At 42.4% G+C, this 13,302-nt stretch overlaps 1 protein-coding gene across 6 annotated transcripts; it reads right to left on the bottom strand.

Moving 5' to 3' along the window:
- Positions 1-2,326: 2,326 nt before the first annotated feature.
- On the bottom strand, positions 2,327-12,244 carry LOC308501270 (uncharacterized protein). Of its 6 annotated transcripts, none has more exons than XR_013993859.1 (4): positions 11,871-12,103; positions 8,317-8,449; positions 6,169-6,304; positions 2,327-4,274 (listed from the first exon to the last, which is right to left on the bottom strand). XR_013993859.1 is itself a non-coding variant. In XM_081057363.1 (4 exons), the coding sequence occupies exons 2-4, from the start codon at positions 8,402-8,404 to the stop codon at positions 4,176-4,178; spliced, it is 825 nt and encodes a 274-aa protein (XP_080913489.1). In that variant the 5' UTR covers positions 8,405-8,408; positions 11,871-12,103; the 3' UTR covers positions 2,327-4,175. The 6 variants fall into 6 exon arrangements, 3 of the variants coding, with proteins under 3 accessions (XP_080913489.1, XP_080913487.1, XP_080913488.1); XR_013993860.1 differs by having other exon boundaries at positions 8,317-8,408; XM_081057363.1 differs by having other exon boundaries at positions 7,815-8,408.
- Between the last annotated feature and the right edge of the window lie 1,058 nt (positions 12,245-13,302).

Raw genomic sequence — 13,302 nt, 5'->3', positions numbered from 1 at the left:
AAGATAAAGCAAATATGATAGCAGTGGGAGTAAACCGAGTTGCAAAAATTAAGCATTGTACTTTGATAATGAGTAAGTTTGTACTATTGGGATGGAAGCTGTAAGGAGAAACAGAGTAAAGAAGACAATAAATCGGCTGCCCTGCAGACTATGGTAAGAAATTCAGAGTTTATTTATTGGGTGACATTAATAAATTGTCATTTACTGACATGGTTTGGAGGGGGATGTTATGGTCCAGTTAGCATATATGATGGATAACTGTGGCAGCAATATATAAAAAATATTCAAAGGCAAGAAACTAGGAACTAGTTCTAGAAGTCTAGTAGTCACCTGCACAAAGACATTATTTTCCACTAAAGAATAACCCCAGTCCAAAAGACTTTAAATGGGAATTTATTTATCAGACATTTAATGAGAACCTACTATGGTAGCTTCTAGATATTAGGCAGCCACCCCAATGAACAGATATGCTCCTGGGATGGTGAGGTGTTCTTTTACAAGGACACCGTGTTGCTAGAGAAAGCGGTTGGAAATACTGAAAGTTAAAAATGACACAAAGCTCACTGCTCATACCTAGATCAGCCATTTTTCTTGCATAAACACTTTCCTGGAATGCTGAAACCCTTTAGTTAATTTTCAGAGTTGTGAAACTATAAAAATAATTATTATGAAAACATTTGCAATAAAATTATGAAAAACAATTTTTTTCCCATTTACCCATTACTTTTATGGAGGAGTAAATTTTTCAGAGCTCCTTACTGTCATTTCTACTGACATTCTTTATCTGGTTATTACAGTTGTTTTTTAGTGGTCTTCATTGAAGCTTTCTCAGTCATTTGGTTAATTTTATTCTTAGGTCTTTGCTCTTTGTTTGGATCTATATGCATGTCTCTGGGGCAGAAAGCCTGTTGGGGACAGGTTTCCATCAATACAGTGGACTCCTTGAGTTCAATTTAGTGCCTACAGTATAATGTGAAGAAAATAGAAAAATGAATATGGGAAATAGTTTGCAGAACCTGAAAGAAGAAAACTATGCTTAGGTTAACCTAAGAAACCATATACTGAAAAAATTAAATGAGTCAAAGATCGTGAACATGTCACTGACATCAGCTGTCATGCTCCAGGTTCCATATTGCAAGAAGATACTAATCTAATTATGTTTTTATATTATAAGTTGTGATAATAATTCTAAATAGAACACATGATAGAATATTGTCATACACAGAAAGGGCTACATGTCAATTGAAATTGAATATGACTAGAAACCTGTTTTTAACCATAGTTATTGAATAATCATCCACATATCCCCTTCCTACTTTTTGATGAGGATGTGGGTGGGTCTATGGAATTTGAAGTAAGTAAAGGATGATCAGAAACCTCCAGTCAGATGCCTTGCTACCTCATGTCTTTTGGAACACAGAAAACACTCTACTCCAAATCTGTCTTTTCCTCAGAGACCCACAAAGCAGGCATAGATAAGGTTGGTCAGTAGAATTTTCAGATAGATAAATATGCATTAGCTACAATTCTCCTCCTTTGAGTAATAAAGCATGTGGGTCAGCACAGGAGGAAGAGGAGAAATGGGTGCTTGTGGGCCGGGTTGCACAAAAATAAAGTTAATTCTTCCTTTTGAATTTCTGTAGAAAAATGCTCAGTTATATAGAGAAAAGACATTCAAAGATCAGAAATTTTGGAAAAATTACATAAATTCTTGACCCTAAATAATAACTAAATGATCAACCTTTCTTGACTTTACAGACAACAGAATCTTCTACAAAATTGCTTGCAAAAAAAAGTATGTATCACAAAAACCACTGATAAAGCAGCATATTAATGATACTTTCTAATGTGTCATAATAGAAAAGAAATCTCTGAAACAAATGAGTAATCCATCTATTGATATTAGTCAGTCTCTCTCTTTGTCCCACCCCCTTTTTTTATTTTTTAATGTTTACCTTCAGTTAATTCTTAGATTTCTCAGTGGTCTAGAGTTCTAATCAAAAGATAATGTTGGCCTGTCAGGAAGGGGTCTTATGGGGACAGAAGGAGGAAGAGGCATTCAGGGCTCTGCATCATAAGAACAGCATGAGATCACCACAAACCCCTTGTGTCACGGGAAGCCATTAAGTGACACAGCTTTGCAGACTTGGCTGGTGAGGTGAAATGCCTAGGTCTGTCCCTAGCCATTTTCATAGGAAGGGACCTGGTCACCCAAAATGGTCACATAAAAAGATACCTGGTAACCTGTGATGGTCCAGCCGCCACGAGTCGAACGGTACCTGGAAGGGGGAGCGGGAATGCAAAAAGAGACACACACACATATGATGATGCGGCCAGTCTCCACTGATGGTGGAGCGCTTCGTTTATTTTCCTTCACCAATTTATATCCTTTAGGTACGTGCAGTTTAACATTCACTGGCTTGTGTTATCTTACAGAGAGTAAATTTTCTAACTTTTTCAAAGAAACTACAAATCACTACAAAACTTCTCCAAAGTAATTACCACAAGAAAGAGACTACCAATTATCCTGATAGTCACCAGTTATCTGTGTCTGGGGAAACGGCCACTCCCCCCTCATTCCTAAGCAACTTGCAAAAACACTCTCAAGGTTTTTATTGCAGAGATAAGGCCTTAGCCATAAATTGAGCCAGACCACCAGACTCCAGAGCAACAGTAAATAATGGCTCCCCACATCTCCCCCTTTTTTATTTTAAAGCTGCAGAATTTTAATATAAAAAAAAAAAACAAGGTGACGACGCCTGGCTTAGGCGTCCCAGGATAACCTTATCAACTTGCCCGTCATCGGCGCCTGTATTGTGCGATACAAGTCCTGTCTTAGGTGTTGAAAGGCTCCTTAAGACTTACCCGTCTTTGGCTAACCCGTCCCATTGAGCACAGGGGGGAGAGGGAATCAAGGCCTTGTCTTAAGTTTAAGCTGATGAAGGTCAGCTCGCAACTCTAGCATTTGATTAATGAAATGCTTAATGAGGATGGGAAGTAAGCACAGAATCACACAGACACAGATGCTTAATGTTAGAAAAATCAAAATAGAATGAGTGAGATTTGGCATAGAAGGTATAACATTCTTAAGAACATCAATAAATTCTGAAGCAGCCTGGGCGGCATCAAATTTTAATGGCTCAGCTTCTTTTATACTTTTAATCTCATTATGAAGCTGAAGCATATCTAGAGACACATTAGCATCATGCCAAATTCCTTGAAGATGTAAACAAACCCGATTCCAATTATATTGACTTTGATTATACTTTTTAGAAGTGACACATATCCAATGATATTCTGAATGACACTCCAAATGAGATCTAACTTTTAAACTCTGAATCACATCTCCCATGTACTGAACTGTATCATAAAGGGCATTTACCTTTTGCTCCAATTTTATATCAATATCTTCTTGAGTCCCTAAAGCCAAAGTAACATTCTTTGTAAGAGTATTAACATAATGAGCATTTTGAATAGTTTGAGAAAGCAGTTGCAGCAGTTGCAGCAGTTGCAATAGTAGCAACAGTTGCAATAATAGTAACCAAAGCCATAATTCCTGCAATTAAAAGTCCAACAAACCGTTTTTGCCTGCTTAAGGCATACTCAGTTTCTTTAAAAACTTGCAAACTTCTCTCTGCATACCAGGGTCCAGAAATATTAACAGGAAGCATAACAAATGAAGGTTGCTTAAGAACCATAACCTGAGTTCCCAGCGGCACCCACGAAATACAATTTGCAAGAGAACAATTATTGCAAGATACGTGAAACTGATTCTCTATAAAATTTACATTAACATTTCCAATCAATAATGCATAAGGAGAAGGAACACAAGCAGATACATTAACAGTTTTAGTAATAGTAGACCAGTCTCTAGTTCCATCTTCTAAAACAGTTACAGGAGTACAAGAAGTACCTGATTTACAAAACTCAACCATTTGAATAACCTCATCCATTACTCCCATGAGTTTCCACAAGGCGCTTTGTTGATACTGCGCATCAGAAATCCAAAGTCCAGCAATCAAGTCCCGAGCCCATCCTGGCTGATTGTTTCTTGACCATTCAATAATATATCTGTCCGTTCCAGGAATGTCATAACGAAAAGAAGCATTGTCAGGACAGTCTTTCCATGGAACAGTCTCTGTGTTTAATCTCAGTCTCTTATTTTCATGTGTCCATCAGCTGTTGTATTCCTGAGGGTCATCAGCATCATCAGTAGGTAGAGGGTCCACATGTCGCACCAATCTTTCTGGCAGCCACCGAGGGCTATCTGCATCCTGTGGAAAAACACAAACATATCCTCGGCCCCATATGAGGACCGGGTCTGGGCCTTGCCATGAACCCATAAGTGGGTCCTTCCATTTAACCAAGGCCTGGGGGCTGGCAGAAGGATGCCAAAAGCTATCTGCTGTACTCTTGAGAAACATTAACAATTTGGCAGGTTGGGCAAGTTTGAACTATATGTCTGGCCTATTTGTAAGTAATAGGAAAACGAGCTTGAAGGCCAGCAGCATTTGTATGGGTTAAAGAATGAAACTCAGTTGCCTCAGTAATTAGAACATTAGCAATCAATGAATCAGCAACAGCATTGCCATGCGTCAGTTGTCCCGGTAGGGAGGTGTGGGCACGTATATGAGTAATGAAGAATGGATGTTGTCGGTTTTTGACCACCTGTTGAAGCTGATTAAAAAGAAACTGGAGAGACGGGCTTGAGTTATCAGACAGTAACGCCGTCTCAATGTTTTTTACTGTGTGAACTACATAAGCTGAATCAGAGACAATATTTAAAGGTTTAGTATAATCCTATAAGGCAGTTAATACAGCAAGTAACTCTGCTCTCTGTGCAGAGGTGCAATTAGTTTGAATGACTTGTTGATTTATTTTACTTATTATCGCTGCCCTGTCCTTACTAGACCCATCAGTAAAAACTGTTACAGCTTTTGAAATTGGAGCTGGACTTAATCTCTTAGGGAGAATCCAACTGGTCTTTAGAAGGAATTGAAACGATTTATTTTTTGGATAGTGATTATTAATAATTTTAAAATATCCACAAATAGCAACTTGCCAGATTTTAGAATGGGTATTTAAGTGTATAATTTGTTGTTTTTTAAACGGGACTACTATCTTATCAGCTTAGATTCCGTTTAAATAAAGAACTTAAGTGTGAGCTCATAAAACAAGCTCTGAAATTAATTCCAAATAAGTTGGGAGTGATTTGATAAAATTATTAGGTAGAAACAGCCACTCTACCAAGTCAGTTTGTTGAATTATCACCGCTGTAGGTGAATGGGGGATCCCATATGCGAGATTCCTCAAGAGGCAGAGCAGTGAAATTATTCACAGGGGGATCCCTACCCCCGGGATTCCATGGACCGGTGTAAGCAATCAGGGGAGGTCTGAAAACCCTTTTCCCAGTATAAGGCACTTGGGGAGGTCCGAGACGACTCTCTCCCTCTTTGTTGACCTTAAGCCTCACTAGCTGTCCCTGAAGAATTTCTGTTTGTTGTGAAAGTGTATAATTCGGATCTGCGGGCTCTCTGCTCTCTTGAGCTGCAGCTACTACTGGGGGATATTTTTCACTATCATTTTCTGCTGCAGCCTCTTCCAAGCCCTCTTGATCTTGCATATCTAAATTTTCCCGCTGTTCGTCAGGTAATTTCTGGCTAGCAAGCTCTTTATTATGCATATGAGCTTTACCCTGCATGGGAGCTCCCTCCCCCTCCTCTCCTTCCTCCGGAGAGGTGGCTGATACGGGAAGTCTCTCATTCCCTGCCTGTTTTACATTTTCTAACTTACAACTTTTATATCTAAGATTCAAACAGTCCCTGATTAATGCCCATAATCCGAATGTTTCTACCGGGACCCGCTGAGGTCCGTGGGCAGTATAATAATCCTGCACTCTTTCTCCAACTTTCTCCCAGGTTTCCAGGCTGACGGTACCTTCATCTGGAAACCAAGGGCAAACTTCTTTTACAAATTCTAAAAATTTATCTAACTGTTCTCTGCTCACCCTGCTGCCACGGGCAGCGAGTAATTTCTTCAATCCTCTCACATAAAGGTCCTTGCTGCTAGCGTGACCCATCTCTTTTCCCTAACCTCGGCCCTTCTTTCACACAATGAAAACAATCACTCACACACTCATTCAACCGAGGGGGACCATGTCTCACTCACCGTGCATCCAATGAAATAAGCTCTTCTTTGCGAGCCGGGCCCTATCCACACGGTGTTCCTCGCTGTTACCCCCGTGTCCAGGCCCCACGTTTGGGCACCAAGTGTGACGGTCCAGCCGCCACGAGTCGAACGGTACCTGGAAGGGGGAGCGGGAATGCAAAAAGAGACACACACACATATGATGATGCGGCCGGTCTCCACTGATGGTGGAGCGCTTCGTTTATTTTCCTTCACCAATTTATATCCTTTAGGTACGTGCAGTTTAACATTCACTGGCTTGTGTTATCTTACAGAGAGTAAATTTTCTAACTTTTTCAAAGAAACTACAAATCACTACAAAACTTCTCCAAAGTAATTACCACAAGAAAGAGACTACCAATTATCCTGATAGTCACCAGTTATCTGTGTCTGGGGAAACGGCCACTCCCCCCTCATTCCTAAGCAACTTGCAAAAACACTCTCAAGGTTTTTATTGCAGAGATAAGGCCTTAGCCATAAATTGAGCCAGACCACCAGACTCCAGAGCAACAGTAAATAATGGCTCCCCACAGTAACCTATGAGCTGAGATTTGGAACAGACAGATAAGAGGGCATAGTTGTAAGTCCCAAATTTGGATGTAGTCAGACTAGGCAGGAAAGAGAAAGGGATTGGAGGACAACATGTCGGTGCCTCCCTACGAGACAAACAGTCCCTGAAGTGGGGAGTGAGGATTGAGAAAAAATAGAAGAGAGACAAAGATGGGATCAGGAGGGCAGGCAATTCTAAGTAGACTGCTGCAGTTCTAAGTAGAATGCCTCAGTTCTAAGTAGAATGCCTCACCCCAAGTTTATTTTTGCAGCTTATATACTCTGGGCATCAAAAAGTAACAGAACTGTCTGCAATCTAGTAGTTACAATGTTTGGAAAAACAAGGGCGTGTTTTTTGGCCAGCTCCACACTTCCTGACCTTGTCTGGTTCTGTGTTCTCAAAGTAGCAAGTTTTGCATTCCTGGGAGCACAAACCACTCAAGGAAGTCAAAGGTTCAACATTTCACAAAATAACACCTGCTAGCACTTCTGCACGGTTTCCCACAGATCCCCCTTTTTTTTGTATAATATTAACACAAGGGTCGCGCCTGGCTTAGGTGGTTGGTACAGATATGTCCATTTACCCGTCATAGGAGACCATCCCTCTAGCGAACGGTTCCTGTCTTAGGTTATGTACATTCTTACCAAATCCTTACCCGTCTTTGGCTACCGACCCATTGTAGGGGCTTTATACACGGGTGTCAGCGACACGGTGGACCTGGGCAGATAATCTCAACTCATGAACCTTTGTTTGGAGATCAATGAAGCCCTTGAGTATTACCTTTATGAGCAACGGAGCAAAACATAGGAATAGAAGAACACCAACAAAGATTATTACAAAAGGCAGTAGCAAATGGAATAGAGCTAGAAAGAAGGGGAATTCTCCTCTGAGGTCCGAGTACCAAGGACCTGAAATGTTAACAGGTACCATAATGAAAGAGGGTTGGTGGAGAACTACAACTCTAGTTTTGTCATTTGACCAAGTGATGCAATTACTTAGGTTACACTGTATACAAGATACATTAAACTGGACCCCGTCAATAGGGGTGATGTTTAAATTACCAATCATAAGCACATACGGAGCCTTGACGCAAGCAGTGGCATTGCCTTCTACCTTGCCTCGTCCCTCGTCCATACTCATTGTCACTATATGCATTGCTCCCACTAGTTTCCAAATATGTCGCTGGGGCCAGGAGGCATATTGTCTCCAACGGATGGATCTGTTGTTTTTTCTGTTCTCCTCACCGCAAGGATCATGGGCTTGTGGTGGAGGTGGGTTTTTATCCCTGATGTTTTTCCATCCTACTGGCTGATGGAATGTGACACTCTGTCCTTGGTTGCCTCCGTGAATTGTCTGGCTGCCCACACGGAAACATCCGGTAACGTTGACGTTCTTCGCAAAGCATATGGGGAGTCCCATGCCCAAGCTGCTATACTTGAATCCAACAGCTTGTAGGACGGCAGGAGCGAATGGATGTCCTAACAGCCTAGTGTCATTTGTCCCAACAATGACTTCAGGCCCGTTCCACACTGTGGGGTGTAGCATGGGAGGGTCAGGAACATATGCCCAGTATGTCTCACCCTGAGGCATCTGCGCAACCAGCAGGATCTCGAAGATGCTCATCAGCAAGCCGCACCAACCTCTCAGGCAGCCACCGCGCACCTCCATTGTCCTGTGAATAAACACAAACATGCCCTCGTCCCCAAATTAGGACTGGGTCCGGCCCATGCCACTGGTTAGTAAGTGGATCCCGCCATCTCACTTGGGCATAATCTTGTTAACTGTTAGGATGCCAGAAGTGATCTGCAGCAGATCTATCCCGCGCATCCAGGTTTAAGAAAAGAGTGTGATTAAGGATTGTATGTGGGGAGACGTATGATCAGAATCCCCTCTCAATATGTCAAATAAAGGTTTTAAATCTCCCGTAGTAAGACGTAACTGTGGCCTGATCCAATTGACGTCTCCCAACAATTTTTGAAAATCATTAAGGGTTTTTAATCTATCTTTTCTTATTTTAATGGCTTGAGGCTGAATATTTTTTGGTCTCAAAGTATATCCCAAGTAAGAATATGGTGGTTCTCACTGTATTTTTTCAGGGGTCTATAACTAACCCTTGGGTATGTAAACCTTTTTGTAAATAAGCGTATGCCTCAAGCAATAAGGATTCTTGTGTATGTGCCAATAAAATATCCATGTAATGTATGATATAAACAGTGGCAAATTATAAGGGGGTAGGCTCTAACGCTGCTGCCACAAATTTTTGACATAGTGTAGGGCTATTAGCCATTCTTTGAGGTAACACTAGCCAATGATATCTTTTAAAAGGTTCCTGTAAATTGACAGAAGGAACACTGAATGCAAACCTTTTACGGTCCTTGGGGCACAATGGTATGGTATAAAAACAATCCTTTAAATCCAGGATTATCTAATATGTGTTTTTGGGTATAGCAGAAGGATTAGGCAATCCTGGTTGTAAAGCCCCCGTGAGCTCCATAGTCTCATTTATTTTTCTCAAATCTTGTAGCAACCTCCATTTACCTGATTTTTTCTTAATTACAAATATGGGAGAGTTCCATGGAGAGTTAGAAAGTGCTATATGTCCCCTATCGAGTGGCTCCTGTACCAGCAACCTTGCAGCCTGTATCTTTTCTGATGACAGGGGCCAGTGTTCTACCCAAACAGGTGCGTCGCTTTTCCAAGTGATAGCATCTGCATGGGGTACAGGAGGAGTAGTGACCCCGTTAAAAATATCCCCAGCCAGCTCTTTGTGGTAAGGGCGAGGGAAAGATAGGCTCTTTTCTCCCTTGTCCAGAGGGACCTGAGCCATCTCTAGGCAGAAGTCCCTGATCGAACATCATCTTAGTGACCTGTTGATTAGGGCTGTACAGGTAAACTCCCATGTGACTCATGACATCTCTGCCCCATAGATTGACAGGCAATCCTGCCACTATGTATGGTTGAAAGGATCCTTCATGTCCCTCTTGATCTTTCCACAACAATATATCACTGCTCTGTTGTGGTGACTGAGATTGTCCTATGCCTTGTAACTGGGTTACTGTTTGCTGCTTTGGCCAGTGGCTAGGCCACTGATCTGCAGTTAAAACAGAGACATCGGCCCCCGTGTCTAAAAGGCCCATGAAGGAACGGCCATTAATGGATAGTGGTAATTCTGGCCTGGTGGTGAATGGCCTGGACCCAATAAGCATCTGATGAACCAAGGCCCGCGTCGCCTCGGGATTTATGGCCTGCTGTTTTACCCGGTTTGACATATGGAATTAACAATGATTGTGCTATGCGTTGGCCCTTAGGGATCACTGAAGTGCCTCCAGGCGAATGTGTCATAATCTTGATCTCTCCTGTATAATCCATATCCACAACTCCCGGAGCAACCAATATCCCTTTCATGGTAATACTACTCCTTCCTAGGGTTAGTCCCACAGTCTGTGGAGGCAGAAGCCCAAAGACCCCTGTAGGAATAGCTCGCATTCCCATCTCAGGTGTTACTACTGTGTAGGTGGCGCTACTGAGGTCCAATCCTGCGCTGCCTGGGGTTGCTGGGAAGAGTTCCTGAATGGATTTCCCTGGTGGGGGACCAACTGCGGCAGCGCCCCATAACATTGCTGCGGGGCCTGGGGCTGGCCCCTCTTCCTGTTTCCCGGAAGAAGAGGATTACCGCAGGCATCCCCCTTAGATTTACATGCATTGGCCCAGTGTTTACCTCTCTTACATTTTGGGCATAATCCAGGTTGTTTTGGGCCCTCCTTCCTTTGAAGCTAACCTTGTTTTTTAGGGCAGTTTTTGATCATGTGGCCCGGCTGTCCACACCCAAAACAGTTGCCCTGTCCCTTTATTTTCTTTTGTTGTTGTTGTTGGAATAACATTTCTCTAACAGTCTTTCCTTGCAAGGCAGCAGCCATTGCAAGACCCTGTGTATAATAAGAAGGTCCTATTTCTGAGCGCACCCAGACTTAATCTGACAAGCTACTCTTATTTTTGTAAGGTCGTAATGCAGCCTGGCATGCAGAATTAGCATTCTCAAAAGCGAGCTGTTTAACTAACAGCATGCTGGCATCTGAGTCTCCCAGAATTCTTCCAGCTGCCTGCATTAATCGCGAAAGGAAGTCTTGGAAAGTCTCATCAGGCCCCTGGATAATTTTAGAGAGGTCCTCAGAACGTTTTCCAGGCATAGGAATCTTTCTCCATGCACGCGTAGCGGCAGCATTTGTTTGTGCATAAGCAGCCAGGTCAAAATTTAATCGTGTTTGCAAGTCTTTATAAGGTCCCTCACCTGCCAACATGTCAAAGGAGATAGGAATGTTTTGTGTCTGATTTATCTCCGCAGTACTCTGACAGAATTCTGCAAAATCAGACTGCCATAAGAAATAGTCCCCTCCTGATAAGCAAGCTCTAGCAAGTTGCTTCCAATCACTAGGCGGCAGGATTTCTGTAGCTAGTGATTCTAGCAGGGCCTGGGTGAACGGGGCATTAGGACCATATTGAGAACATGCCATTTTTAATTCTTTTAAACTATTGAATGCAAAAGGCACATGGTCTCGGACAGGATTTCCTTGTGCGTCCTGTCTTTCTATCACCAGAAATGCCAACCCCAAGTCTCCAGTATCTTCCCCTAACTTGCAGGTGGTTTGCAAAACCTTACGCAGAGGAGAATCACGAGGGCAAGTCTGTCCGGACACTTGCTGATGGTCACGGGAGCGACCACCGGTACCTCAGGGGGTGGATCCGAGCCCGCAACAACACTAGGTGTGTGGCTAGATTGTAATCTGGGTCTCCACCCCGACTGTCCCTCAGCAGTCTGTTCTGCCTGCCTCGATTGTACCATCTGCACCTGCACAGAGAGGGAGGCGATTGCTGACTGCAATCGATCAATCTCTGCCTGGAGAGGATTCAGATGTCCTGTCTTAGCACCTGTTTCTGTCTGAACCACCCCTTTGTAACCTTCAGGGTCATGATATCGAGCAGCGGCTTCCTCTAGGCCTTCCTCATCTAGGCCCTCCTCATCCGGGGGGTCCAGTCCGTTTAGCATACTTTTTAACATTTGAGTAAAAGACATTCTGCTTTTACCCTGTCCCATGATTTCTTACTCCCGACTGTGGAATCTCACCGCACCCCTTACCTGATGCGACGCGTCTCAGCTCCGTGTGGTGTCCTTCACTTTATCCCCAACATTCAGGTCCCTGTTTGGGGGGGCGCCACTTGTCGGTGCCTGCCGAGGAGATGAACAGTCCCTGAAGTGGGGAGTGAGGATTGAGAAAGAAGAGAGACAAAGATGGGATCGGGAGGGCAGGCAATTCTAAGTAGACTGCTGCAGTTCTAAGTAGAATGCCTCAGTTCTAAGTAGAATGCCTCACCCCAAGTTTATTTTTGCAGTTTATATACTCTGGGCATCAAAAAGTAACAGAACTGTCTGCAATCTAGTAGTTACAATGTTTGGAAAAACAAGGGCGTGTTTTTTGGCCAGCTCCACACTTCCTGACCTTGTCTGGTTCTGTGTTCTCAAAGTAGCAAGTTTTGCTTTGCTGGGAGCACAAACCACTCAAGGAAGTCAAAGGTTCAACATTTCACAAAACAACACCTGCTAGCACTTCAGCACGGTTTCCCACAACAACACATATTCTAATGTACTTTTTCACGTGGACACCTGCTCATAGAATATGTAGCAAATACAAAAGCTTTGATTCAAGAGAGTGTTTCCCAGTTTAATTTTATAATGGAAAGCAAGTGAAAACTAGGTTCTATATACCATATTTCACTATGTAGAAAACTTTAGGAACATCTCTTTTTCACATATCAAGATGGGAGACAGTTTCTTGCACCTAGCCTGAGACTAACAATGTAGGTCTGTCGTTTATTATCTGATTATAAGAAAAGTAATATGTATTGAATGTCTTAGTTTATATGTGTTATAGTAGATTAGAACAAGTATCGTCTCCGTTAAAACTTAGGTTTTATTTTTAAAATATTTGATTTAGCATGTGATTATATAAGGCAAGTATTATACATACATAATCTGTTATAATTGTCTGTGCAATAAGTGAGACAGTATCTTTAGGAGATTTGGTGATTAGAGCATAATAAAATGATTGTTCCTGGGGTGCCCCCAAACACTCTCAAATGTGTCAGGAGACAGTATACTACATTAATTTTTTTTTAATGTTGGCCCAAAACATGAATAATGCCATGCAAAAGTAAGACAATATTTGGGATGTGAACAGCCCATTACAAGAATCCTATTGTTTACCCTGCTACCTACATGCCAGCCTTGCAGGCTTTGCTGCCAGTTATTGTCTACAGCCTTTATGTCTCACGAGTACCAATTGAAAAACAGACTACTAGTTTATTACAGGCATAAGGATTTTTGCGAGCCCCAAACAGATTTTCAGTAAATAAGGAGAGGTATATAGTATTCTACAGATGCATTCAGTGTCCAGTCTTGTTCCAGTTTAATCTGTGACAGTATCATTGACCACTAAGGAAGTGGTCATCCAAAATTATTTCCAGCTCAAAATGAGGAATTTTCCAACTTCCCCACCCTTGCTCAGCTCCTG

This window comes from Rhinolophus hipposideros (assembly GCF_964194185.1).
Source record: "Rhinolophus hipposideros genome assembly, chromosome: 8".
NCBI classification, from domain to species: Eukaryota; Metazoa; Chordata; class Mammalia; order Chiroptera; family Rhinolophidae; genus Rhinolophus; species Rhinolophus hipposideros.
Note: the sequence above shows the minus strand (reverse complement) of the source record. Positions and strands in the feature narration are given on the sequence as shown.